General features: G+C 35.2%; 1 protein-coding gene across 1 annotated transcript; it reads left to right on the top strand.

Annotated features, from left to right (window-relative positions):
- LOC139840987 (premnaspirodiene oxygenase-like) lies at positions 1-25,758 on the top strand. Its single transcript, XM_071831227.1, has 4 exons — positions 1-109; positions 193-311; positions 23,976-24,812; positions 25,153-25,758. The coding sequence occupies exons 1-4, from the start codon at positions 1-3 to the stop codon at positions 25,756-25,758; spliced, it is 1,671 nt and encodes a 556-aa protein (XP_071687328.1).
- The last annotated feature ends 209 nt before the right edge of the window (positions 25,759-25,967 follow it).

Consider the following 25,967-nt stretch of genomic DNA (forward strand, 5'->3'; position numbering starts at 1 on the left):
ATGATAGAGTTGATGGGTCCTAATAAGCCTGGACGAGCTCGTCTATATGGGCCTGGGGTGACTAAAACTCAAGTTACTAAATTTACGTTTGATTTAAGAAGAATGCGAGGTGATGTTGCAACAAGAGAAAATCGTTTTTTGTTGGATAAAGTGAAATATCAAAACAATAAGATTGAAAATCAAAATAACCAGATAGAAATGCAAAGAAAACAGATGGAAATGTAAAGCAGACAGATGAAGATTATGGAAAAACAAAATTGATGATTGTACCGGAGAGCTTAGGGTGTTTAGAACTGCTTTTCAAGGATATGGTGCTTCTACATCGGGGGATATCTTCCATAGCTTACAGGGAGAAATATCGGGAACACAGGTTAGGGTTTTTAACTATATATTTAATGTTTAATTCTTAACAATGTTCACTCAATATTAGGCTATATTCTAATAGGTTGAAATGGAGGTAATAAAGTGTAGCCTGAATCTACATTTCAATGCTTTAGATTGAAATGTAGGTTTTAAGTTGCAAGAACTTTTGTTTCCTGATTATTTACTATCAACTCATGTTCACTGATTTATTTGTGGTGATACTACTGTGTGTTTAGTCAGATAACACATGAATTGAAATATATTTAATGCGAAAGATTTCGTCTAATTGGGTTAATTATATTTTTGTTTTTGAACGGCGATTTTTTTGGCATCAGTAGATCATTTCTTTCAACGACTCTCGTCATTTACACGTAACACACACGTTCGGGCAGAAACCCGAACACAATCGACGGTACCGGGAACACATCCATTCGGGCAGTGGTTCCGGGTAGGGGTCCGTGAACGAATCCGGTAAAACATCCCTATATGGTCAATATATATCACCATTATTGGTGTTCAATTGATTTAAAGAAAATCATGTCATCCCTAAGGATCGAACTCATGACCTCTCCCTATCCCATGACACAAAGTACATGGGGAGAACCGTTGGGCTATGCCCGCAAGTTCAGTTGGGTTAATTATATGTGTACTTGAGTACGTTTTAGGGCCCGGTCAATAGGCGAAATGTTTCAGTTTAAAATGTCAAGAGTTTTCACATCAAGTATGGTTTAAAGGTAATGTGCTGCATTTCGCTACTCAACTTAATAACCAAAATAGTACTTTGTAGTTTAGTTGTGGTCTCTTAGTTGACTTATGATACTTTTGACATAAAGGGTCACATAGAAATTCTAATACATTAAAGCTAGCAATAGTATGCCAGATTGCATTATATAGTTTTAAATAATGTGCTAATTTTCTAGAATTATTAGAGGACATGGCAAGCGAAATACTAATGTGATGAATGTAACTTGTGTCCCTAATATTTTTATTGTGGGTCAAGACACATGCCATGTCATTTGTATATGTTCCTTTTGAAGCTTCGCCCATCTAAAGAGTTGCTAACGATAGCCATTATCAATCAAATTCTTGTAGTTCATTTTTTATTATATATGCTTTGTTAGACATTTCTAATAATATTTTTTTCTATTTGATGCAAGGTAATAAGTTTTGATGCAGTTATGTGACGATAAAGATAGTGAATTTTTGTAAAAGAGATTTGAAGACATTTGGGTAGTTTTTATTATGAGATGAAACTGGATTGTTTTTGTAATGAGATGAAACTGAGTTGTTTTTGTTAACAATGATGCAGAGTATTAGTTGAAATTGGTTGATTTTGACTTCTCTATTTTTGTATATATGAAACTAGGTTTTGATAGATTAGTTCATATTTCAGATGTTGCTACTATGATTTTAGTATATTAGACAATATATAATACATAATACATATTTAATATATATATATATATATATATATATATATATATATATATATATATATATATATATATATATAGTGGTGGTATAAAGGGGGAAGTAACCAATCGGGGAGAAGCAAAACTTTTTTTTCTTTGTTTTTTGAAAAAACTTTGTTCACGAACATTATAGATTGGATGAAAACATGAACATTTAATAAGACACTTTGTGATAAATGTTTTTATTTTGGAGGAAAAATGCTCGAAGAAGTAATATATATAACAATTATCGTGTTTCTCGAGCGTATGTTGAGGTTTTAGATATTAGGGTTTAGAAATTTACGGTTTAGGATTTAGATTTAGGATTTAGATTGAGTTTTTAACACTAACGGTTTAGAGTTTAGGGTTTGGGGTTTTGGGACTAAACCCAAAACATCAAACCCAAAACCCTAAACCCTAAACTCTAAATCGGGCTAAATTTTACTTCACAAAACATGAAGAAAAAAAACGTTAACATTCTTCACGATCAATATTATCTTGAATATTATTTTTGTCAATCATTTTTCCGCCTGAATAATAACATTCATCACGAAGTGTCTTTTCTAAATATTCATATTTTCGTTTGATCTTGATGCTTGAAAAAAAATTCCAAAAAAAAGGGAAGAAATTTTTTTTTTGCTCCCCCCCACTTCCCCCCGATTGGTTACTTCACCATTGATCATGCCCATATATATATATATATATATATATATATATATATATATATATATATATATATATATATATATATATATATAGTGGTAGGATCAAGAGGGAAGTAACCAATCGGGGGGAAGTGGTGGGAAGCAAAAATTTTTTTTTTTTGTTTATTGAAAAAACTTTGTTCACGAACATTATAGATGAGATGAAAATATGAACATTTAGTAGAGACACTTTGTGATAAATGTTTTTATTTTGGCGGGAAAACGCTCGAAGAAGTAATATATAATAATTATCGTGTTTTTCGAGCGTATGTTCAGGTTTTAGATATTAGAGTTTGGATATTAGGGTTTAGATATTAGGGTTTATGGGGTTTAGATATTAGGGTTTAGAAATTTAGGGTTTAGGGTTTAAATTTAGGGTTTAGATTTAGGATTTAGATTGAGTTTTTAACACGAACGGTTTAGAGTTTAGGGTTTAGGGTTTGGTGTTTTGGGTTTATGGAATAAACCCAAAACACCAAACCCTAAACCCTAAACTCTAAATCGGGCTAAATTTTACTTCACAAAACATGAAGAAAAAAAAAACGTTAACATTCTTCACGAACAATATTATCTTGAATGTTATTTTTGTCGATCGTTTTCCCGCCAAAATAATAACATTCATCACAAAGTGTCTTTTCTAAATGTTTTTATTTTCATCCAATCTATAATGTTCGTGAACAAAGTTTTTTCAAAAAACGAATTTTTTTTCTTTTTGCTTCCCGCCGATTGGTTACTTCCCCATTGATCCTGCCCACATATATATATATATATATATATATATATATATATATATATATATATATATATATATATATATATATATATATGAATTTAAGTTTTTGACGCTTTGTAAGAGTGTCAAAGTAGAATTGTTTGACCAAAAGCGCGTGATTTAATTGAGTTTCTTTGACACGTGCAAGTGTCAAAAATTTAGCTTTTTTGACATAGGGAAGTGTCAAAAACTAGATGCTTTTTAACATGTGGAAGTGTTAAAAACTGATTTCACGTTAACGTACTAAAACGTCAAAAAAGGAACTATTTTTTGATACAATAAAGCGTTAGAAAATTAAAACTATTTCTGACGCCCATATTTTCCACGCTCATACGAAGCGTCAAGATTTTTATTTCTTGCAATCATAAGCGTAAAAAATCAATTTAAAAAGCGTTATAAAATGCTTACTATTTTGTAGTGATCCTAACCCATGATTTAGTAGTTGGTTGAGCTAGCAATCGGGGCGGACAAACACTAGCTAGCAGCAAGTATAAAGTCTTGGCTCACTCTCATTGGGAGGCTGTTCAACCACACCGAACACATGATCGTGTTTTGTTTGCTTCAATTGTATGCCTGATGTTAGTATATATATATAGTTGCAAGGGCAGAATATAGTGTTACGCAAAGTGGATTTCCGCACCATCTGGATTTAACGGATATAAAAAATTCACACAATTGTTTTCACCAAAAAAAGTGTTTTTCAGTGTTTAGTCTTGCTGACAATGAAAAAGTTATAAAATATTTATACCCGCCTTATCTGTATTCGGGTTCAAATTCTGCCATTATATAGTTGGTTGTTAGTGTTGTGTTCAACAGATAGTGCAAACTGATCCACGTTAAGGCCTGAAATAACATTTAATAAATAGTTCATTTAAATTCTATCTATAAAAAAAAAAAAAAACTAGACGGCATAATAGAAACTCATTTTATTGCTTATATGACACATTATACCTTGCTTGGTCAATGTTCTATTTTATGAAGTAATCATATTAACGTTTGTCAACTCTTTGTATTAGTATATACTTATACTAACATATAATAATGTACGCCGTTTCGTACTGGCTGTAAATATATATTATACAGGATCTTAATAAATGAAATAAAAGAAATAAATAAACAAATAAGGACTTTCTTTCTTCCTGAAAATAATAAAGTGTACTAGTGTCTAGTGAGCAACATGAATATAATGTTACAAGTTTAAACTCGACTCATGTCATTCTATTATTGTTAGGTTGATTTAGATCTTAGATTTACCTATAATTTCTCAAAGACGACTACTTGTCTGAATGAAATTAATATGTTCTGTGTAAGTTTAAGAAACCTTCAATGTGGGTATTCATTTGGATTATCATTAGTTGTTTGTATAGTGTTTTGCTAGTGTGTTATTCATATAAAACACCACATGGTATCTATATAAAGCTCCATGTCAAAAAAATTATACGAGTAGTATATGATGTTACAAATAAATCAAAAAATGAATACACACAGTACAATTAAAAGTTCATACAACATGTCCTTATAAAAATTAAAAAACATGATTGTCAATAATAATTACAGTGCAGTGGTAGATTCAAACGAATGAAAAAGGCAATACCTTTGACATTTTCTCCCCGCCTTTTTCTAATAACAGATCTAGCTTTTCTCACTTCCATCCGATTTCTGACATCACGTCTCTGGCAGAGTGGCATCACGATGAAAATTCGGAGGACACCATTGTGAGCCACACCTCATGCATCGCCTCTTACTCTGTCCCATTTTGCGGATCGAGAGGTATGTTTTGACTGGGGGAAAAATTTGCTAAAAATGATTAATTAAATTATAAAATTTGTTAAAAGAACGTCAAAACGGTTAAAGTTTGTATTATAATAGATTAAGACGACTAACATTACCAATAATAAATGTGGATAATTAGCAACTTGCCATTTAATTAAACTATATCTTTCAAAAGGTGAAGTTTGTTTCCCCACACTTGTTTCCTCCTATCGACTACCCTGAAGACTTACAAAATGGAAGTTGTTATAATTTATTTATAATTATCTTTAGTAACCTATTATTTGAATACTTCTATTGTTATAATAAGAATGAGAGAAAGAGAGAAAATAAGGAGTAATGGAGTATATTATATTTTTGGTACTCACATATTATTTACATTCATCAGTTGCATATTTATAATACTTAAGATTTACTATATAAAATCTAGCACGATATCTTCATTCAATTTTGTCTCCTAAATATTAGATTCTTGTGGAAGTTGTCATCCACCACTTTTGACATTTTAATATCATAACACTCCCCCTTAGATGACAATTTTATTATAGAACAACTAGTACTGCCTCGTTAAAAACTTTGCTAAAGAAAAACCCAGTGGGATAAAAACTTTAGTCAAGGGAAAAAGAGTGCAGTATAGAGTTGACTCCCCCTCAAGTAGACATCGCTGAGTCGTCACATCTTTTGAACTTGCCTCATGCCAATATTGTGAACGTGTGTTCTGAAAACAGCGGTTGACAGTGCTTTGGTATAAAGATCAGCAGAGTTGTTGATTGAACGTATCTCATTTTAATCTGGTTGTCTTTTACGAGATCTTGAGTATATGAGAAGAATCTGAGGTTTTCATCTGAAACTGTATCATCTAAATCTTTTATGTACAAGTTTAGCCCATGTGATTTGTCTACAGTTTCCTTCATGGTTTGTTCAAACCCTTGTTTCAATTCCTATTCCCTTTTAGTCTTTTCTGAGCCTTACCAACATACCATTATTTTCAATCAAACTTATGACCGTTAAGACCGTCTATGGCTTAGGCGCCTCGTCAGCATTTATATTTTGTTCTGTCACTTTTGATACTCTTCTTTCATTTGTATTATGCAAGCTGCATTATCTTCATATATAGTTGTTGGACTTTTATCACGTTCTAGTCCACAAGAATTAGTAATGAGTTATGTCATTGATCTCAATCAAAAACATTCCCGAGTGGCTTTATGTAATGCAATCACTTCGGCATGATTTGATGATGCTGCAACAAGTGTTTATTTTTGAGAACACCATGATATTGCAGTACCTCCATTTAGAAATACATATCCAGTTTGAGATTTAGCTTTATGTGGATCAGATAAATAACCTGCATCTGCATAACCAATCAAATCTTGTTTTGATTCGTTAGAATAAAATAATCATAAATCATTTGTTCCTCGAAGGTATCGAAATATGTGCTTGATCCCATTCCAGTGTCTTTTGGTAGAGGCTGAGCTGAACCTTGTCAACAAATTAACTGCAAAAGAATTGTCAGGTCTTGTACAATTTGTAAAATACATAATTGCCCCCAATTTCACTAAGATATGTAATTTCTGATCCGTTAAGATCTTCATGGTCTTCACGGGGATGAAATGGATCAGTTTCAATATTGAGTGATCTAACAACCAATGGTTTTGTCTTTAAAAATATTTTAAAATCTTTTCGGTATAAGTTATTTGATGTATTAAGTAAGTCATTAGTCATATGCTCAATATGTAAATCAACATAATACTTGATTTTTTCATTTCAAAATCTTTCTTTAGAAGTTGAATGGCTTCATAGATTTCTTTATTTAAGATAATTGACATAAACAACTACGATCACATATCCGAACATTGTTTTTATAAAACACACATGCAAATAAGTTTATATGTATACCCTTTTCTTATCAAGTAGTCATTTAATCAATTATACCACATACGTCCCGATTGTATAAACCCATTTAAAAATCTTTATGATTTAATGGAATACATTCCCTTGGGTTTTGCATTAGATGATTATGATACCTTAAACCCTTCATGTATATTTATATATATCACTCTCAAGTGATCCATACAGATAAGTAGTAACAACATCCATGAGATGCATTTAAGTAACTACCAGGTTGATTAAGTATCTAATAAGTAATTGTATCCATTGCAGGAGGTCCTCATAATTCATTTCTGGTCTTTGTGGAAAATCTTGAGTTACAAGTCTAGTTTTGCCTTGTAACTTCATTTGCACATTTCTTTTTCGGATAAAAATTCTTTTGTATCCTATACGTTTCACATCTTTAAAAGTGGTAACGATTGATCTAAAACTTTTCTTTTATTGAGCGATTCTAATTCAGCTCGTATTGCTCCTATCCATTGAGTCCAATCATGTCTATTTTGACATGCAATGACAGATTTTGGTTCCAGATCATCATCTTTATTCATGATGTCATTGTAAGATTATATGAAAAATCAATATTTGTCATTTTGTTTCTGTTCCATAATATTGCATAATTTATTGCAATTTATGTATTTACATCGTCAATATCCTCGGCAGAAGGAATATTGATTTGTGGTTCTTCTTGAACACCCTTTTTTTTTACCTCATTATCAGCTGATTTTCCTTTTCGAGGATTTTTATCTTTGGAACTAATTTGTCTTCCACGTTTCAGACGTGACAAAAGACTCATGAGTGACATTATTGCCATCTTTTGGAATTTTAATTCTTGCTAGAGCATTTAGTGCTGATATATATGATTTAGTCACTCTTTTTGCATCTGTAAATGCATCGCGCAATTTATTCGCAAGTTCTTGCATATGCATTATTTTTTTGAATTTTTTTTCGCATTCTTTTGTGCGAGTATCAAGATACCTTAATTGATGTTCACATCATGAAACATCATTTTATTTATTTTTTCATTTCTCCCCCTAATCTAGGGAACAATTTTTTATTAAAATGACAATCAGCCAAAAAAACGTTGTGACGCCCCGTACAAAATCAACGTGTACGGAGCATCAACAACAGGATCATTACAAGGTCAAACACTATATGATGTTTTAAAAGAAGTTTTGCATTCATAAGAAAAGGTGATATCTTAACCAACATCAAATGTTTTACAACGAAAGTATGCTTCTATGAATAGAAGCAATTAATGATAGTACGTGACCCAATGGTCGTTACAAATACATTGTTCAAAAGTAATAAGGTTTGTGAATGCAAGATAAACGTTTCATGCGAAGACATCTCTAATAAGCGCAGCGGGAGTTTACAAAGCATGGAAACTACAGCGGAAGCAATCAAACCTTAAGCACCTGAGAAAAACATGCTTAAAAACGTCAACACAAAGGTTGGTGAGCTATAGTTTAATGTAATAGTAATGTAAGGTAGGCCACGAGATTTCAGTGTTTCAAAACAGTATAAAAAGTATATGTATTACCGTGGACACTTGGTAACTAACTTAACGTAAATAACACCCCCTAAAAGTACACTTGGCGAGTGCGTAAGTTTATGAAGTATTAAACACCCGTTAAATGCTAGCGCTACTAGCCCGGGTGGGGATGTCAAACCCTATGGATCCATATCTAAGATTCGCGTTCACCGGTTCAAAGACCAATGACTAAACGTTACCGAGCTAAGGAAAACATTTATGCCGTTGTATAACCCACACATATATAAAGTTCAAGTACTCGTGCCTAGTATGTAAAACATAAAACGCGCATGTATTCTCAGTCCCAAAATAGTTAAAGTAAAAAAGGAATGCTATAACTCACAGTGGAAAGTAGTAAAAGTCGATACGCGGGGATAGTAAGCAAGTAGTTTGTCCAAACGGTCCTCAACCTAAGTCAAAAGTTACTAAGTCAGTAAATCGTTCCCAAAGGTTTAAAAGTATGTAAATTAGGTCTTAAGTATCATCATCATTCATCATTAATCAAAAAGTGTAAACTAAGTTTCAATCAAAAATAGAGTTTGAAATAAAGTCTGACTTCGTTCAGTCGCCACAACCTCTATACAAACTGAAATGAGGTGAGACCAGTGGCCACGACTCCGCATATGAGTCCCCTAGAGTTTGACCAATTTACAGAACCAAACTCATCTTCATTTGACCGTGGCGATGGTTTAAGTGCAAGTAGGTCAGAAATTTCAGCACAACGTTAAAAGGGTGTAGTGACTTTTCGATGGCCATAAATCCTAAACCGTAACTCGGATTAAGACGAGGTCTAAACAGAAAATCATCTAATCGAACCGAAATAGCTGGAAATCAACTTTTCCAGTAGCCCAGGTTAATGATCAGACCCGGAAAACAGTAGGTAAGGTGTTCCGGTGGGTTCTTGGTGCTTGATGCTCATCACGGTTCTCATCCTTGATGCTTATAGCTTCAAGTGTACAACTCGTTGATGTGTTTGCATATTCTTAACCAAGTTTTGACCATCATAACACTAGTGTAAGTCTAATATATGTAGCACAACTCAATTAAGAGTTGTAAGTATTTTGATGAACCAAAGTTACATCAAGATCTTAGATCCGACACATACATGAGTTCTAATAGTAATATTAAGCTACAAACTTGAAAGCAAATTAAATAAACAAAATCTTAAGTTGTAGAACTTGGATCTTAGCTAGATCTTAAAGATCATAGACTAGAAAGTCTAGATCTAGTGTTCTTAAGTTAGATCCTAAGTTATAGAACTTGGATCTTCACTTTAATGAAACCATAAGTTATGAAACTTAGATTTTCATCTTGTAAAATGTATATGAGCTTATAAGCTCTTGTTTACAATAAAATTAGAAGACCATAAGTTATAGAAACTTAGATCCAACATAAGTGTATGAAGTTATAACTAGAAAGTTATACTTTCATGTTCTTGAACTTATAAAGTTTAACTTTAATTTCAAGAAATATGAGATCAAGTTTAACTAGTAATACTTGACCAAATTAACAATATTACAACTTTAAAGTACTTACAAAAGAAAGAAATAAACTAAAGTTACAAGTATTATGTTCATGTTTGTTTCATACTTGAGAAGATTCAAATCAAAGTTTGGATCTTAAGGAAATAAACTTCAAGTCTACAAAAACATGAACACAAGTATGATTATAAAGTTTATGAACTTTAAATTTTATAACATTTAAGTGTAGAACCATAAACTAACAAGTTTAGATTCTTGTTCTTGGTTCTTCATCAAACAAAGATGGAAGTAACCAAGATTACATGAAGATACAAGTTATAGAACTTGATCTTTAACAACAACAAACAACAATAAACTACAAACTAGTAAATGATGATGATGTAGTGCTAGAATTCGGTTTTTGGGAAGAAAAAGAAAGAAGAAATGAAGTTGGTACTTACAAAGTTTTGAGAGAAAAAAGATGAGAGAAAAAGAAGTGCAAGTATGTGTGTGTATGGAATGAAGAATACTTGCAAATAAGTAACAAGATAAATTGAAAATGGAACTCCTTTTCCCCCCATATTGGCCGACAGTTTTTGCAACGAAAAGGGGAAGTCAAAACTTGTCTTTCAAGCATGGAAAGGTGGTGTGAGCTTAGAATGGTATTAAAGTTAAATTGCATGGGAAAGAGTTCTAGCATGCTTGTAGTATTTTGTCTCCAACTTAAGTTAATTAATCCATGTTTAACCTTAATGTAACACTAGCATAAAAGTGGGCTTACTAGTTCATTTAGAAAGTAGGGTGGGCTTCCAAGTCCATGTCCATTAATAAAAGCCCAAGTCCAAGTAAGTATGCAACAATTAAATAAATAAAGCCCAAGTAATTAACTAGTAATATTAGTTAATTAAAAATGATTAATAATAATTAATCATGAACGTAAATAATATTCGAAATATTATTCTTGTAAAGTACGTGTGTCACAAAGACAAGTCGAGACATGTAAAGTCAAATATGGTAACAAGTAAATGTATAAAAATACATTTATTAACACGCAAGTATTAATAATAAATATTAATAAATATAAGTTGGAAAATCCAGGGTCATTACATTACCCACATGTTAAAGAAAATTTCGTCCCGAAATTTTAAGTTGAGGGAGATGGAGGAGCTGGGAAAAGGTGAGGATACTTCTGCATCATTTGATCCTCTCGCTCCCAGGTAAACTCAGGTCCTCGTTTGGCATTTCATCGGACTCGGACGATCAGAATCCTGTTGTGTTTCAAAGTTTTGACCTTACGGTCCATAATTTCGACAGGTTCTTCCACGAAGTGGAGTTTGTCATCAATTGTAAGTTCCTCCAATGGTATGACATGTTCCGGTTCAGCAAGACACTTCTTCAAATTCGACACATGAAAGGTAGGATGAACTGAGCTCAATTGAGTTGGAAGATCCAAACGGTAAGCAACGGGTCCAACACGCTCCAAAATTTCTAAAGGACCAATGTATCGCGGGTTGAGCTTCCCACGTTTTCCAAAACGGATCACACCTTTCCAAGACGAGACCTTCAAGATTACACGGTCACCCACGTTGAATTCGAAGTCTTTACATTTAAGGTCTGCATAACTCTTTTGGCGATCACGGGCCGTCTTGAGTCTCGCTTGAATTTGGACAATCTTCTCAGTGGTTTCATGGACTACCTCGGGTCCAGTGATTTGCTTTTCGCCTACTTCGGCCCAACAAATAGGAGATCGACACTTGCGGCCATACAACGCTTCGAAAGGTGCGGCATTAATACTCAAATGATAACTGTTGTTGTAAGAGAATTCGGCTAGCAGCAAATGCCTTTCCCAAGCCTTTCCGAAATCAATAACACAAGCATGCAACATGTCCTCCAAAGTCTGAATCGTGCATTCGCTTTGTCCGTCGGTCTGTGGGTGATACGCAGTACTCATGTCGAGACGAGTCCCCAAGGCTTTTTGCAAAGAACGCCAAAATTTGGAAGCAAAACGGGGATCGCGATCTGAGATGATCGATAAGGGCACACCATGACGAGATACAACCTATTTTATGTATAGTTGAGCGAGTATCTCCATCGTATCCGTTTCCTTCATGGCTAAAAAGTGTGCGGATTTGGTAAGACGGTCAACGATAACCCAAATGGCATCATATCCGCCCACCGTATTTGGTAGCTTCGTAATGAAATCTATCGTTATCCTTTCCCACTTCCATTGCGGGATTTCCGATTGCTGAAGTAACCCAGAGGGCCTCTGATGTTCGGCCTTAACTTTCGAGCAAGTCAAACACTTTCCAACATAAGTTGCAACGTCCTTCTTAAGATTAGGCCACCAGTACTGTTCCTTAAGATCGTGGTACATTTTACCGGCTCCTGGGTGAATCGAATATCTCGACTTGTGGGCTTCATCTAGTACAAGGTTCCATAGATCTCCATAACGGGGTACCCAGATTCTTCCGGCATAGCATCGGAGTCCAGTCTCCTTAACTTCAAATCGAGAGATGAGAATGTTCAAGTATTCATGAGATATATTCTCCTCCTTGAGAGCCTCATCTTGGGCTGCTTGGATCTGGCTATTGAGGTACGAATGAATGGTGATGTTCAGTGCCCGAACACGAAGAGGTGCCATCCTCTCCTTTCGGCTCAAAGCGTCAGCTACAACATTGGTCTTGCCAGGGTGATAACGAAGTTCACAATCATAGTCATTCAGCGTCTCGATCCATCGACGCTATCTCATATTTAGTTGCTTCTGATCAAAGATGTATTGGAGGCTTTTATGATCGGTGAAAATAGTGCTCTTTGTTCCATAAAGGTAGTGCCTCCACAGCTTTAATGCAAAGACAACGGCTCCAAGCTCGAGATCGTGTGTTGTGTAATTTCGCTCGTGAATCTTCAGTTGACGAGAGGCGTAAGCGATAACCTTTGTTCGTTGCATCCGTACACAACCAAAACCATTTTTCGAAGCATCGCAATAAACGACAAAATCGTCACTGCCTTCAGGGAGTGATAAGATAGGTGCGGTGGTTAACTTCTTTTTCAAGGTTTAAAATACTGATTCCTGTTCGGGTTCCCAAATGAACTTCTTCCCTTTGTGAGTCAGCGCGATCAATGGACGTGCAATCAGAGAGAAACCTTCAATAAATCTTCGGTAGTAACCGGCGAGGCCTAAAAATTGGCGGATATGAGTCGGAGTAGTGGGGGTTTCCCATTTGCTGATAGCTTCGATCTTTGTGAGATCAACTTTGATACCTTGATCGCTCACAATGTGACCCAGAAATTGGACTTCCTTCAACCAAAACTCACACTTAGAGAATTTTGCATAAAGTTGCTCTTTTCTCAAGAGTTCCAACACTAGACGAAGATGTTGTTCATGTTCTTCTTCGCTTTTGGAGTAGATGAGGATATCATCTATGAAGACGATAACGAACTTATCCAGGAATGGCTTGCAGACACGATTCATGAGATCCATAAATACGGCAGGTGCGTTGGTTAAACCGAATGGCATCACGAGAAACTCATAATGACCATAACGAGTTTTGAATGCAGTCTTCATCACGTCACTCTCTTTCACCCTTAACTGGTGATAACCGGATCGCAAATCGATCTTAGAGTAAACGCTCGATCCTTGTAGTTGATCAAAAAGATCCTCAATTCGGGGAAGAGGATACCGATTCTTGATCGTCAATTTTTTGAGTTCGCGGTAGTCGATACACATGCGGAAAGATCCGTCCTTCTTCTTCACAAACAAAACATGTGTGCCCCAAGGCGAGAAACTTGGTTGGATAAACCCACGGTCTAGTAGTTCTTGTAGTTGACTCTGCAACTCTTGCATTTCGGAAGGTGCGAGTCGATAAGGTGCGCGAGCTACAGGTGCAGCTCCTGGCACTAAATTGATTTGAAACTCCACTGCTCTCAGTGGCGGTAATCTAGGCAATTCTTCCGGAAAGACATCGGAAAATTCGTTCACAATTCGTACGTCATCCACACTCTTCACCTCAGTTTCTAACGTTTTCACATGTGCTAAAACAGTAAGACGTCCTTTCTTCATGATCTTTTGCGCTTTCATGCAACTAATGAGGTTCAGTTTCGAGCTACATCTCTCTCCGTAAATAATCAGTGGCTCACCATTTCCGTGTGGTATACGAAGAGCTTTATCTCCACAGATAATGTCAGCCCTTATCTTGGTCAACCAGTCCATACCGACAATAACATCAAAGCTTCCCAATTTAATGGGTATCAAGTCAATCTCAAAATCCACACCAGCTATGTTGATAATAGCTCCTCGGCTAATTCGATCAACTTTCTCAAGTTTTCCATTGGCTACCTCTACAAGCATACTCTCCTTTAAAGGAACTAATGACCAATTTATCTTAGAGCAAAAGTGTCTACATACATAACTCCTATCAGCACCAGTATCAAATAGGACAGAAGCTAATAGATTGTTGATAGTGAATATACCTATGACCAAGTCGGGGTTCTCACGGGCATCCCTTGCGTTTACGTTGAAAGCTCTTCCATGCGGTGGTCCGTCGCCCTTTCACTTGTTGGGACACTCATTTTTGAAGTGGCCAGGTTGTCCACACTCATAGCACTTTCTTGGTCCAGTTGGGTTTGTCTTCACATTCAGGGTGGTGATCTTGCAGTCTTTGCCAATATGCCCAGTCCTTTTACATTTTTCGCAGACCACATTGCAGTACCCGGTGTGATGGTTATAGCATCTCTTGCACTATGGTAGACTACCCTTGTAGTTAGAGTTCGAACTAGGGTTCGGGTTGGGGTTCCTTCCGTCGTTGTGCCTTTTAGCAGGATTTTGTTCAAAGATCCTCCCCTTGTTGTTGTCCCACTTACGCTTTTCACTGCTGGCCCCTGATTCGGATTTAGCCTTTTCTGGTTCTTTGCTAGTAATTTGGTTCATCAGTGTATGCGCCATGCGCATAGCTTCCGGGACATCAGCTAGTTTTGAAGAGGTGACATTTCCTTGAATGGACTTGGGAAGTCCCCACAAGTATCGTTCCATTCGCTTAAATTCTGGGGTAACCATCGTGGGACACATCAGAGCTAATTCCAGGTACCTACGGTTATAACCATCGAGACCGGTTCCCACAACCTTCAAATCCCAGAACTCAGCTTCCATTTTCTGTATCTCTGTCCTTGGGCAATACTCTTCAATCATGGCCCCCTTAAATTCCTCCCACGGGGTAGCATACGCCTCATCAATACCCTTATCTTGAGCAAGTGTGTTCCACCAGGTTAGGGCGCCGTCCGACGGTCTACAGGAGGCATACTTAGTTTTGTTCATTTCTGAACAGTTGCTTACACGGAACACAGCTTCTAATTTCTCAAACCATCTTGTAAGTCCAACTGGCCCCTCAGTACCACTAAAATTGTGGGGCTTGCAGCTTTGGAATTCCTTGTATGTGCACCCGTTATGATTGTGCTGGATAGCCGGTGGAGCTTGGGGGTTCATTTCCGCTATAGCTGCGGCTACTCGTTCGGCTATCATTTCTTCGATCTGTGCTGCTGTGGGCGTTGATCTTCCGTTGGCCATTGATATTCTAAACAAAAATTTTGACTCAAGTCAAAATCCAGCATTCAAATAATAATAATACAGTATATGGTAACCAACATGGAATCAACACAACACATGCTAATTTAGTAATGCAAATAGATACAGATACCACAAAATCATCATACAGTAACGTAAATAGAACACCGTACAAAGATTAACAACACTAAGTTCCATTCATTAATAAAAATTTGCATACATTCGCATAAGATTCGTACAATACATGAGTGAAACATGAAACTACAAACGGGATTACATAAAGAAACCTAATACAAAAGCCCTATGGTGACAGTGGGTAAAGGATGTCCAGTATGTGGGACACCTGGTCCTCGAGCTCAGTTACCCGAGCACGGAGGGCATGTACTTCCCTCGTCAGTTTTTCGACAGAGGGAGAGGCTGGTGGAGCAGGCGGTGCTGATGGTGCAGGTGTTGCCGGTGGTGCAGACGGTCCAGCACCAGAAGTAGATGGTGGGTAACGGGGAGCCTTACGTATGAATGGATCAGCAGGATACAGCACAAGCTGCTTACGGGCGTTAACTCTAACCTTCAATCCACGTGCGTTAGCGAACGACCTACCTTCGTTAACCCTGGAATAACGGTACCGTCGAAACAATACCGCTTCTTCGGCGGGGTAGAGGGTGGCTGCACGGGTGCCTCCTCAGGGTCCTCGTCGGAATCCTTGTTGGAATCATCCTCGCTGAAGTCATCGGATGATGAGTCGTCGGAATCATCGGAAGGTGGATGTGCTCGGCCAGTAGTCATCAGTTGGTATCTGCCAGGTGGAATCAGCACAACACGTCCATCAGGAAGGCGTCTAGCCCAATGACCATGCTCATTCCGGAAAGGAACTTCCCCATATTTCCCAGGAATCACAGCACCACCGGAATGGTGCTGTGGCTACGAGGGTCCTGGGATGAGTGGAGCTGAAATCTCCGGTGGATCCTCATGTCCGTCTGAGATGATCACTGGGTCGGGTGTGTGGCTACTGGCTCCAGAGGACGAAGCGCCAGAGTCGCTGCAGGGTAAAGAGGACGGGATCTGTGTGTCGGCAGCAGTAGCAGGCGAGGTGGCGGATGAGTCTGAGTCGCTCTCCAAAATGATAACGGGCGGGGTATCCGACATCTGAACAAGGAAAAATAACTTTTTCCATGTCAGTAAGTCATATAGCAAGCACGTATTAGGCAAAGTAACTACAACAGTCTAGATCATCTATAACAGTAAGTAGCATGGCAATAATGACAAGTATCATGCAATCGAAAGCAGATAATAGCACACAGTAGTGAAATCATGTAGTAGCATACGACATATAGCAGTAAAAGTAAGCAGCAGTATGCAGCAAGTTCCGCAGAAACAAGTAAACTAGCAAGTTGTAGATTAGTCCTATTAGTGAATCCTACTCGGTCCGGTCTAGACTCACTAATGCAACCTAATTCCCTACAACCAATGCTCTGATACCAAATGTGATGCCCCGTACAAAATCAACGTGTACGGATCATCAATAACAGGATCATTACAAGGTCAAACACTATATGCTGTTTTAAAAGAAGTTTTGCATTCATAAGAAAAGGTGATGTCTTAACCAACATCAAATGTTTTACAATGAAAGTATGCTTATATGAATAGAAGCAATTAATGATAGTACGTGACCCAACGATCGTTACGAATACATTGTTCAAAAGTAATAAGGTTTGTGAATGCAAGATAAACGTTTCATGCGAAGACATCTCTAATAAGCGCAGCGGGAGTCTACAAAGCATGGCAACTATAGCGGAAGCAATCAAACCTTAAGCACCTGAGAAAAACATGCTTAAAAACATCAACACAAAGGTTGGTGAGCTATAGTTTAATGTAACAGTAATGTAAGGTAGGCCACGATATTTCTGTGTTTCAAAACAGTATGAAAAGTATATGTATTACCGTGGGCACTTGGTAACTAACTTAACGTAAATATCACCCCTAAAAGTACACTTGGCAAGTGTGTAAGTTTACGAAGTATTAAACACCCGTTAAATGCTAGCGCTACTAGCCCGGGTGGGGATGTCAAACCCTATGGATCCATATCTAAGATTCGCGTTCACCGGTTCAAAGACCAATGACTAAACGTTACCGAGCTAAGGAAAACATTTATGCCGTTGTATAACCCACACATATATAAAGTTCAAGTACTCGTGCCTAGTATGTAAAACATAAAACGCGCATGTATTCTCAGTCCCAAAATAGTTAAAGTAAAAAAGGAATGCTATAACTCACAGTGGAAAGTAGTAAAAGTCGATACGCGGGGATAGTAAGCAAGTAGTTTGTCCAAAAGGTCCTCAACCTAAGTCAAAAGTTACTAAGTCAGTAAATTGTTCCCAAAGGTTTAAAAGTATGTAAATTAGGTCTTAAGTGTCATCATTATTCATCATTAATCAAAAAGTGTAAAGTAAGTTTCAATCAAGAATAGAGTTTGAAATAAAGGCTGACTTCGTTCAGTCGCCAAGACCTCTATACAAACTGAAATGAGGTGAGACAGTGGCCACGGCTCCGCATATGAGTCCCCTAGAGGCTGACCAATTTCCAGAACCAAACTCGTCTTCGTTTGACCGTGGCGACGGTTTAAGTGCGAGTAGGTCAGAAATTTCAGCACAACAATAAAAGGGTGTAGTGACTTTCGGATGGCCATAAATCTTAAACCGTAACTCGGATTAAGACGAGGTCTAAAAGGAAAATCATCTAATCGAACCGAACTAGCTGGAAATAAACTTTTCCAGTAGCCCAGGTTAATGATTAGACCCAGAAAACAGTTGGTAAGGTGTTCCGGTGGGTTCTTGGTGCTTGATGCTCATCACGGTTCTCATCCTTGATGCTTATAGCTTCAAGTGTACAACTCTTTGATGTGTTTGCATCATCTTAACCAAGTTTTGACCATCATAATACTAGTGTAAGTCTAAGATATGTAGCACAACTTAATTAAGGGTTGTAAGTAGTTTGATGAACCAAAGTTACATCAAGATCTTAGATTCGACACATACATGAGTTCTAATAGTAATATTAAGCTACAAACTTGAAAGTAAACTAAATAAACAAGATCTTAAGTTGTACAACTTGGATCTTAGCTAGATCTTAAAGATCCTAGACTAGAAAGTCTAGATCTAGTGTTCTTAAGTTAGATCCTAAGTTATAGAACTTAGATCTTCACTTTAATGAAACCATAAGTTATGAAACTTAGATTTTCATCTTGTAAAATGTATATGAGCTTATAAGCTCTTGTTTACAACAAAATTAGAAGACCATAAGTTATAGAAACTTAGATCCAACATAAGTGTATGAAGTTATAACTAGAAAGTTATACTTCCATGTTCTTGAACTTATAAAGTTTAACTTTAGTTTCAAGAAATATGAGATCAAGTTTAACTAGTAATACTTGACCAAATTAACAATATTACAACTTTAAAGTACTTACAAAAGAAAGAAATAAACTAAAGCTACAAGTATTATGTTCATGTTTGTTTCATACTTGAGAAGATTCAAATCAAAGTTTGGATCTTAAGGAAATAAACTTCAAGTCTACAAAAACATGAACGCAAGTATGATTATAAAGTTTATGAACTTTAAATCTTATAACATTTAAGTGTAGAACCATAAACTAACAAGTTTAGATTCTTGTTCTTGGTTCTTCATCAAACAAAGATGGAAGTAACCAAGATTACATGAAGATACAAGTTATAGAACTTGATCTTTAACAACAACAAACAACAATAAACTACAAACTAGTAAATGATGATGATGTAGTGCTAGAATTCGGTTTTTGGGAAGAAAAAGAAAGAAGAAATGAAGTTGGTACTTACAAAGTTTTGAGAGAAAAAAGATGAGAGAAAAAGAAGTGCAAGTATGTGTGTGTATGGAATGAAGAATACTTGCAAATACGTAACAAGTTAAATTGAAAATGGAACTCCTTTTCCCCCCATATTGGCCGACGGTTTTTGCAACAAAAAGGGGAAGTCAAAACTTGTCTTTCAAGCATGGGAAGGTGGTGTAAGCTTAGAATGGTATTAAAGTTAAATTGCATGGGAAAGAGTTCTAGCATGCTTGTAGTATTTTGTCTCCAACTTAAGTTAATTAATCCATGTTTAACCTTAATGTAACACTAGCATAAAAGTGGGCTTACTAGTCCATTAAGAAAGTAGGGTGGGCTTCCAAGTCCATGTCCATTAATAAAAGCCCAAGTCCAAGTAAGTATGCAACAATTAAATAAATAAAGCCCAAGTAATTAACTAGTAACATTAGTTAATTAAAAATGATTAATAATAATTAATCATGAACGTAAATAATATTCGAAATATTATTCGTGTAAAGTACGTGTGTCACAAAGACAAATCGGGACATGTAAAGTCAAATACGGTAACAAGTAAATGTATAAAAATACATTTATTAACACGCAAGTATTAATAATAAATATTAATAAATATAAGTTGGAAAATCCAGGGTCGTTACAAACGTGCTGTAAAAACATCATCCGGATTCAATATATCTTATGATTGAGGATGTTTCATATCCAACACATATTTCAATCCTTCTTTGAGGAACCATTTGTTGTGGTGGTGCAATTAAAAATACACTGCACAACCAAATGTTCTAAGATGGAAAATATTTGGCTCTCGACCAAAATTAAGTTGGTAATGAGAATATTTATGACTTGCACTTGGTTTAATGTGAATTAATATCGCATCATATAAATTTACATGTCCCCATATAAATATTGAGAGTTTTGTACTCATTACCAATTGTCTAGTTATTAGCTGCAAGCGTTTATCTATTGATTCAGCTAAACCAGTTTTGTGTATGCACATGAGCAACTGGATGTTCAACAACAATCCATGTAGACATATAATAATCATTAAATGCTTGAGATGTTAACTCACCAGCATTATCAAGTCTCATCCTTTTAATGGTGTAATCAGAATAATGTGTTCTCAATTTAATATTTTGTGCAAGAAACTTTGCAAATGCCATATTATGGCTTGATAACACACAAACATGAGACCATCCGCTAGATGCGTCTATTAGAACCATGAAATATCAAAATGGTCCACATGATGGATGAATTGGTCCATATATATAACCTTGAATTCTTTCAAGAAACATTGATGATTCTTTCTCAATATTCTTTTCATTAATCACCATATGTGCTTTTCATTAATCACCATATGTGCTTTTCATTAATCACCATATGTACTTTTTCATTAATCACTATATGCGCTTTTCATCATATATCTTTTTCACCATATGCGCTTTTCATCATATGCGCTGTGCTTTTCATCATATGCACTTTTTATCATATGCGCTTTTAATCATATGCGCTGCGCTTTTCATCATATGCGCTTTTCGGTGCTACATAGATATTTCTATTTTCCGGTTATCATTGACTGATAATCATATCCATAATGATATATATCAGAGAAACTTAACAAATTTCTCTTTGATTTGGGAGAAAACAAGGCATTGTTTATCAGAAAATTCGTACCATTTGGTAATATGAATTTTTGCCTTTTCCGTTACTTATATCAAGTTTGCAAGACCTGATATAGTATTTATAATTCCTTCATTTGATTTAAATTAATGAAATATTTCTTAGATTTGATCATAGTGTGTATGTTACCACTATCTGCAATACATAGGTCTTTACCATTTAATTGATGTTGTATTTCAGCAGGATTCATACTAAAACTTCAAATAAGATAAGCAAATAATGAGTTATATTTTAGCAAGATAATCAAATTATATTACATGCAAACAAGTTACAATCTGAAGTACATAAAAGATAACACTTAATAAACATATGCGTTATGGTCTAAAACCATTTATTTATGAGTGATACATAACAAGCTAGGCATCTTAGAAAATTCAAACCATTCAAGTCTCAAGGTAGCTCAGGGTTTATTTAATAAAGATTTTTCAACAGATTCACTCTCGTTTTCTTTTCTTTTGGGACTTATTTGTAGAGATAAACAAGATGTTCATGTATTCAAGAAATACTAGACTGATGATCCACGTTACCAGATCATTAATAAGAATCTCCGGGATTCTTATAAGAGTGTCTACTAGCATCTTCAATTTTATTCTTTCATGGATCACTGTTATTTCTTGATAATTAATATCGTATCTATCTTTGATTATTTTCCATAATACACTTGGATCTTCGATCATATAATATGTAGATTCTAAGGACTCGTCAATATGTTTGCTAAGAAAAATACTTGCTATTGCTTTCTTTTGTTCGGAACAATTGTTATTTTCATTTAGGGTTTCTAAAATACCGATTGATTCGAGATGTTTTTCTACATTCATAACCCATGTTAAGTAGTTGTTCCCACTTGATTCTAGAGGAGCAAATTTAAGCTTTTTCAAATTCGACATTTTCTATTATCAAAAAGATGAACAACATAAATCATAATCATAATCAACTTCTATTCATAGACAAATAATAAAATGAAATTAGAATCATTTTAAATTCATAAGTAGCAAACAACAGAATAATGACATGATTACAAATGATAAAACCACAAGAGCAGGATAGAATATAGGTTCACCCGGTGGTATATTAACAACAATGATGATAGTTAGTATGACCAATACAATAGAAAAAAATCATCCTTGTGTGAATCATCTTTACAAAAAACTTTTTGAGAGTGGTAATCTGAGAAAATGAAGATTGATTTGTGAAAATGTGAAACGGAGATGTTTATTTTATATTTGAAAAATATAGTTGTTGTAACGTCGTCAGTTGACAACCCCAAGGGGTTGGCTTGGTGGTAGGATGCTTGGAAAGTTCTAAAGGGACCCAAGTTCAATCCTCACTTGCTACACTTTGGGGGGCTTGCCTTTCAAAAAAAAAAAAAAAAAAAAAAAAAAACGTCGTCAGTTGACGTTAACAACCGTTATGTATATATGACCGTTGTAACGTCGTTAGTTGACGTTAACGACTGTTATGTACTCGTTGTATTAACAATAATTTTAATAAAAGAATTTTATTAGTACAAATACGATTACTATAAATACATTTAGTATAAATACGAAGATTAAGAGAATAAACATATTATGCATAAATAATAAATTTTAAGAATAAACATTAGTATGCATGAAATAAATAATGATTAATTGCATAAGTAATCATAAATGTTAGATAACATAAATATAAATGTTAGTGAAGTTAATAAGAGTTAGATTACAGAAATATAATTCAGGCGATATAACCGACCATATATAACTTAAATAACATAAATATAAATGTTAGTGAAGTTAATAAAAGTTAGATTACATAAATATAATTCAGGCGGTATAACCGACCATATATAACTTAAATAACATAAATTTAAATGTCAGTGAAGTTAATAAAAGTTAGAGTACAGAAATATAATTCAAGCGGTATAACCGACCATATATAACTTAAATAACATAAATATAAATGTTAGTGAAGTTAATAAAAGTTTGATTACAGAAATATAATTTTACTTATGATGATAATAATATTTACCTTACTAATAAATAATAGAAGATATCGTTAAAGAATTTCTTACCTTGATTAGTGACTTGTGCTTGCTTAGATAAACCTTGATTATACGGAGCACTTCGTGCTGATAACGTGTTATAATATATTTATAATTACCTTTAGTTACCTATTATTTGGATACTTCTATTGTTATAATAAAAATGAGAAAAAGAGAGAAAATAAGGAGTAATGGAGTATATTATATTTTTGGTACTCACATATCATTTACATTCATCAGTTGCATATTTATAATACTTAAGATTTACTGTATAAAATCTAGCACAAGATCTTCATTCAATTTTGTCTCCTAAATATTGGATTCTTTTGGAAGTTGTCATCCACTACTTTTGACATTTTAATATCATAACAGAAGTGTCTATATGTACATCTATATATCTATATATTCTATATAATAATATAATAGTAAGTATATAAAACAACATGCAATTTATCAATTCCGAAGTTTTAAACATAACCAAGTTGAACATCAATAATTCCATAACAACACTCTCACATCATTCGGAATTCTTTCAATTCCTTGGCATCAATAATTCCATTCAAAAAAAAAAAAAAAGGTATGGGGAAGGTAAAATGAAATGAAATACACTATAAAATAAAAGACATATACCTTAAAGGAAACTGGCCGGTATATTCGCATTTAAGGAATGACATATAAGACAAACTAACAATTCAATTATTATGGGGGTGATAGATGCTATTTGAATCCAAAATGAGTCAACACTCAACGAGCCAAGCATGTTAAAACCAACAAAAAATCTCAAGTTTTTCTTATAAATAGAGGCCAACTCTTTAACAAGATTAATTACACGACAAGCCACTTCTTCAGCTCTCTTTCTATTTTTGTCCAATGGAATTCCAAATCTCATTTTCGCTCCTAGTTATTGTTGTAACTATATTCTTTCTGTTGAAGCTACTAAACATCACCAAAAATTCAAGTTCAAAGTTCCCACCTCCTGGCCCATGGAAGATACCTATTATTGGAAACATATTTTCCATGGTGAGTCGACAACCGCCACATCATGTCCTTCGAAACCTGGCTCTAAAACATGGTCCGTTAATGCATCTTCAGCTTGGTGAAGTTTCTGCGTTGATTGTTTCATCACCTCAAGTGGCCAAAGAAATTATGATAAAGAACGATGTTGCATTTGCAGACAGGCCTGAAATTCAAGCTGGTAAGATCATTATGTATAACAACAGCGACATTGCTTTTTCTCCATATGGTAATTATTGGAGACAGCTCCGAAAAATCTGCAACTTAGAACTTCTTAGTGCCAAGAAAGTTCAGTCTTTTTCTTATATTCGGGAAGAAGAAGTCAAATCTATGATAGAAGTGATTGTGTCGTCCTCAGGATCACCTATCAATCTTATAGAAAAGATTTTTACGTTGACGAATACAATAACTTCTAGAGCTGCTTTCGGAAAGGTACCCAAAGATCAAGATTTACTGGTTAAGATGTTACAGGATTTGTCCATTGTAGCTGGAGGATTTGATATAGCTGATTTGTTTCCTTCTTATAAGTTTCTTCATGTTATTACAAGGATGAGCTCCAAGATGGCAAATATCCATCAAAATCTTGACAAAATCCTTAATAATGTCATTGCCGAACATGAAAAGGACAAGGAAAATACGAAAGGGGTTAAAGTCAGCGGAGATAAAGAAGATCTACTTGATATTCTTTTCAGGCTGAAAGATAGTGGTGAGCTTGAGTTTCCTATCACAACAGACACCATTAAAGCGGTGATATTGGTAAGTATATATATCTAAGAGTTTTCAAGCTATGAAAATTTAACAGTTTACATTGTTATGCTTATTACTAGCTAGCTTATTCAATTAACATAGTATAGGGGACTTCGGGGAGTGATTAATATTACATGGGTTAACAGAATGTACACAATTTTGATATATTAGTTCTCTAATCACCTACAGTTCAAGATAATCCGTGGTTGGGGTGACCAGGAAAAAGGTCGGAAACTGTTAAGGGTAACTCGGTTAGGCCGCGTACATGTAAGAAAAGAATCCCCCATTCCCCGTATATCCTGAATGGAAAACCTTGTTTAATCAAATAAATGTTGTCTTGCAAGTGCAGGATGTATTTTCAGCTGGAACTGATACTACTTCGTCAACAGTGGATTGGGTCATGTCTGAACTCCTAAGGAACCCTGAAGTGTTAAAAAAGGCACAAGCGGAAGTGCGAGAAGTTTTCAAGGTAAAACCATTAGTACAAGAAACTAAACTGAAGTATCTAAACATGATAATAAAGGAAACTCTGAGATTGCATCCCAGTGGTCCCTTATTGCTTCCTAGAGAATGCAGGGAAAGTTGCGAGATCAACGGATACATCATACCCCTAAAAACTAAAGTCATTGTTAATGCTTGGGCTATTGGAAGGGATCCTGAATATTGGTACGATGCTGATCGTTTTCTACCTGAAAGGTTTGAGAATAGTAGTATTGATTTCTTAGGAAACAATTTGGAGTATATTCCATTTGGGGCCGGAAGAAGGATGTGTCCTGGAATTTTGTTTGGTGTAGCGAACGTTGAGATTATTCTGTCTAGCTTACTCTATCATTTCGACTGGAAAGTCTATGGAGGAATGAAGCCTGAAGACTTGGACATGAGTGAGACTTTTGGAGCTAGCAGCCGAAGAAAAAATAACCTATATCTAATTGCTTCTCCTTATACTCCAGTGTGAAGAATGAAGTTGTACTTTTAAAACTGTTTCTTATGTTGTCTTTTATTCTACGTATTTTACTTAGTATTTTATTTGTTGTGTTAGGCCACTCCCTATCGTAACTAAACTATTCATCCTCTTAACCTTCCACATCAGCGCCACATCAACACCAATATTCTATAACTAACCCATAACTAAACACTCCATATAATGGTTAAAAAAATACTCCT

The sequence above is a fragment of the Rutidosis leptorrhynchoides genome, chromosome 1 (genome assembly GCF_046630445.1).
Source record: "Rutidosis leptorrhynchoides isolate AG116_Rl617_1_P2 chromosome 1, CSIRO_AGI_Rlap_v1, whole genome shotgun sequence".
Lineage (NCBI taxonomy): Eukaryota > Viridiplantae > Streptophyta > Magnoliopsida > Asterales > Asteraceae > Rutidosis > Rutidosis leptorrhynchoides.

Coding starts and splice junctions, on each gene's coding strand:
- LOC139840987 (XM_071831227.1), top strand. CDS start 1: ATGATAGAGTTGATGGGTCCTAATAAGCCTGGACGAGCTCGTCTATAT. Junction 110..192: donor TGATTTAAGAAGAATGCGAG/GTGATGTTGCAA, acceptor CAAAATAACCAG/ATAGAAATGCAAAGAAAACA. Junction 24,813..25,152: donor CCATTAAAGCGGTGATATTG/GTAAGTATATAT, acceptor TTGCAAGTGCAG/GATGTATTTTCAGCTGGAAC.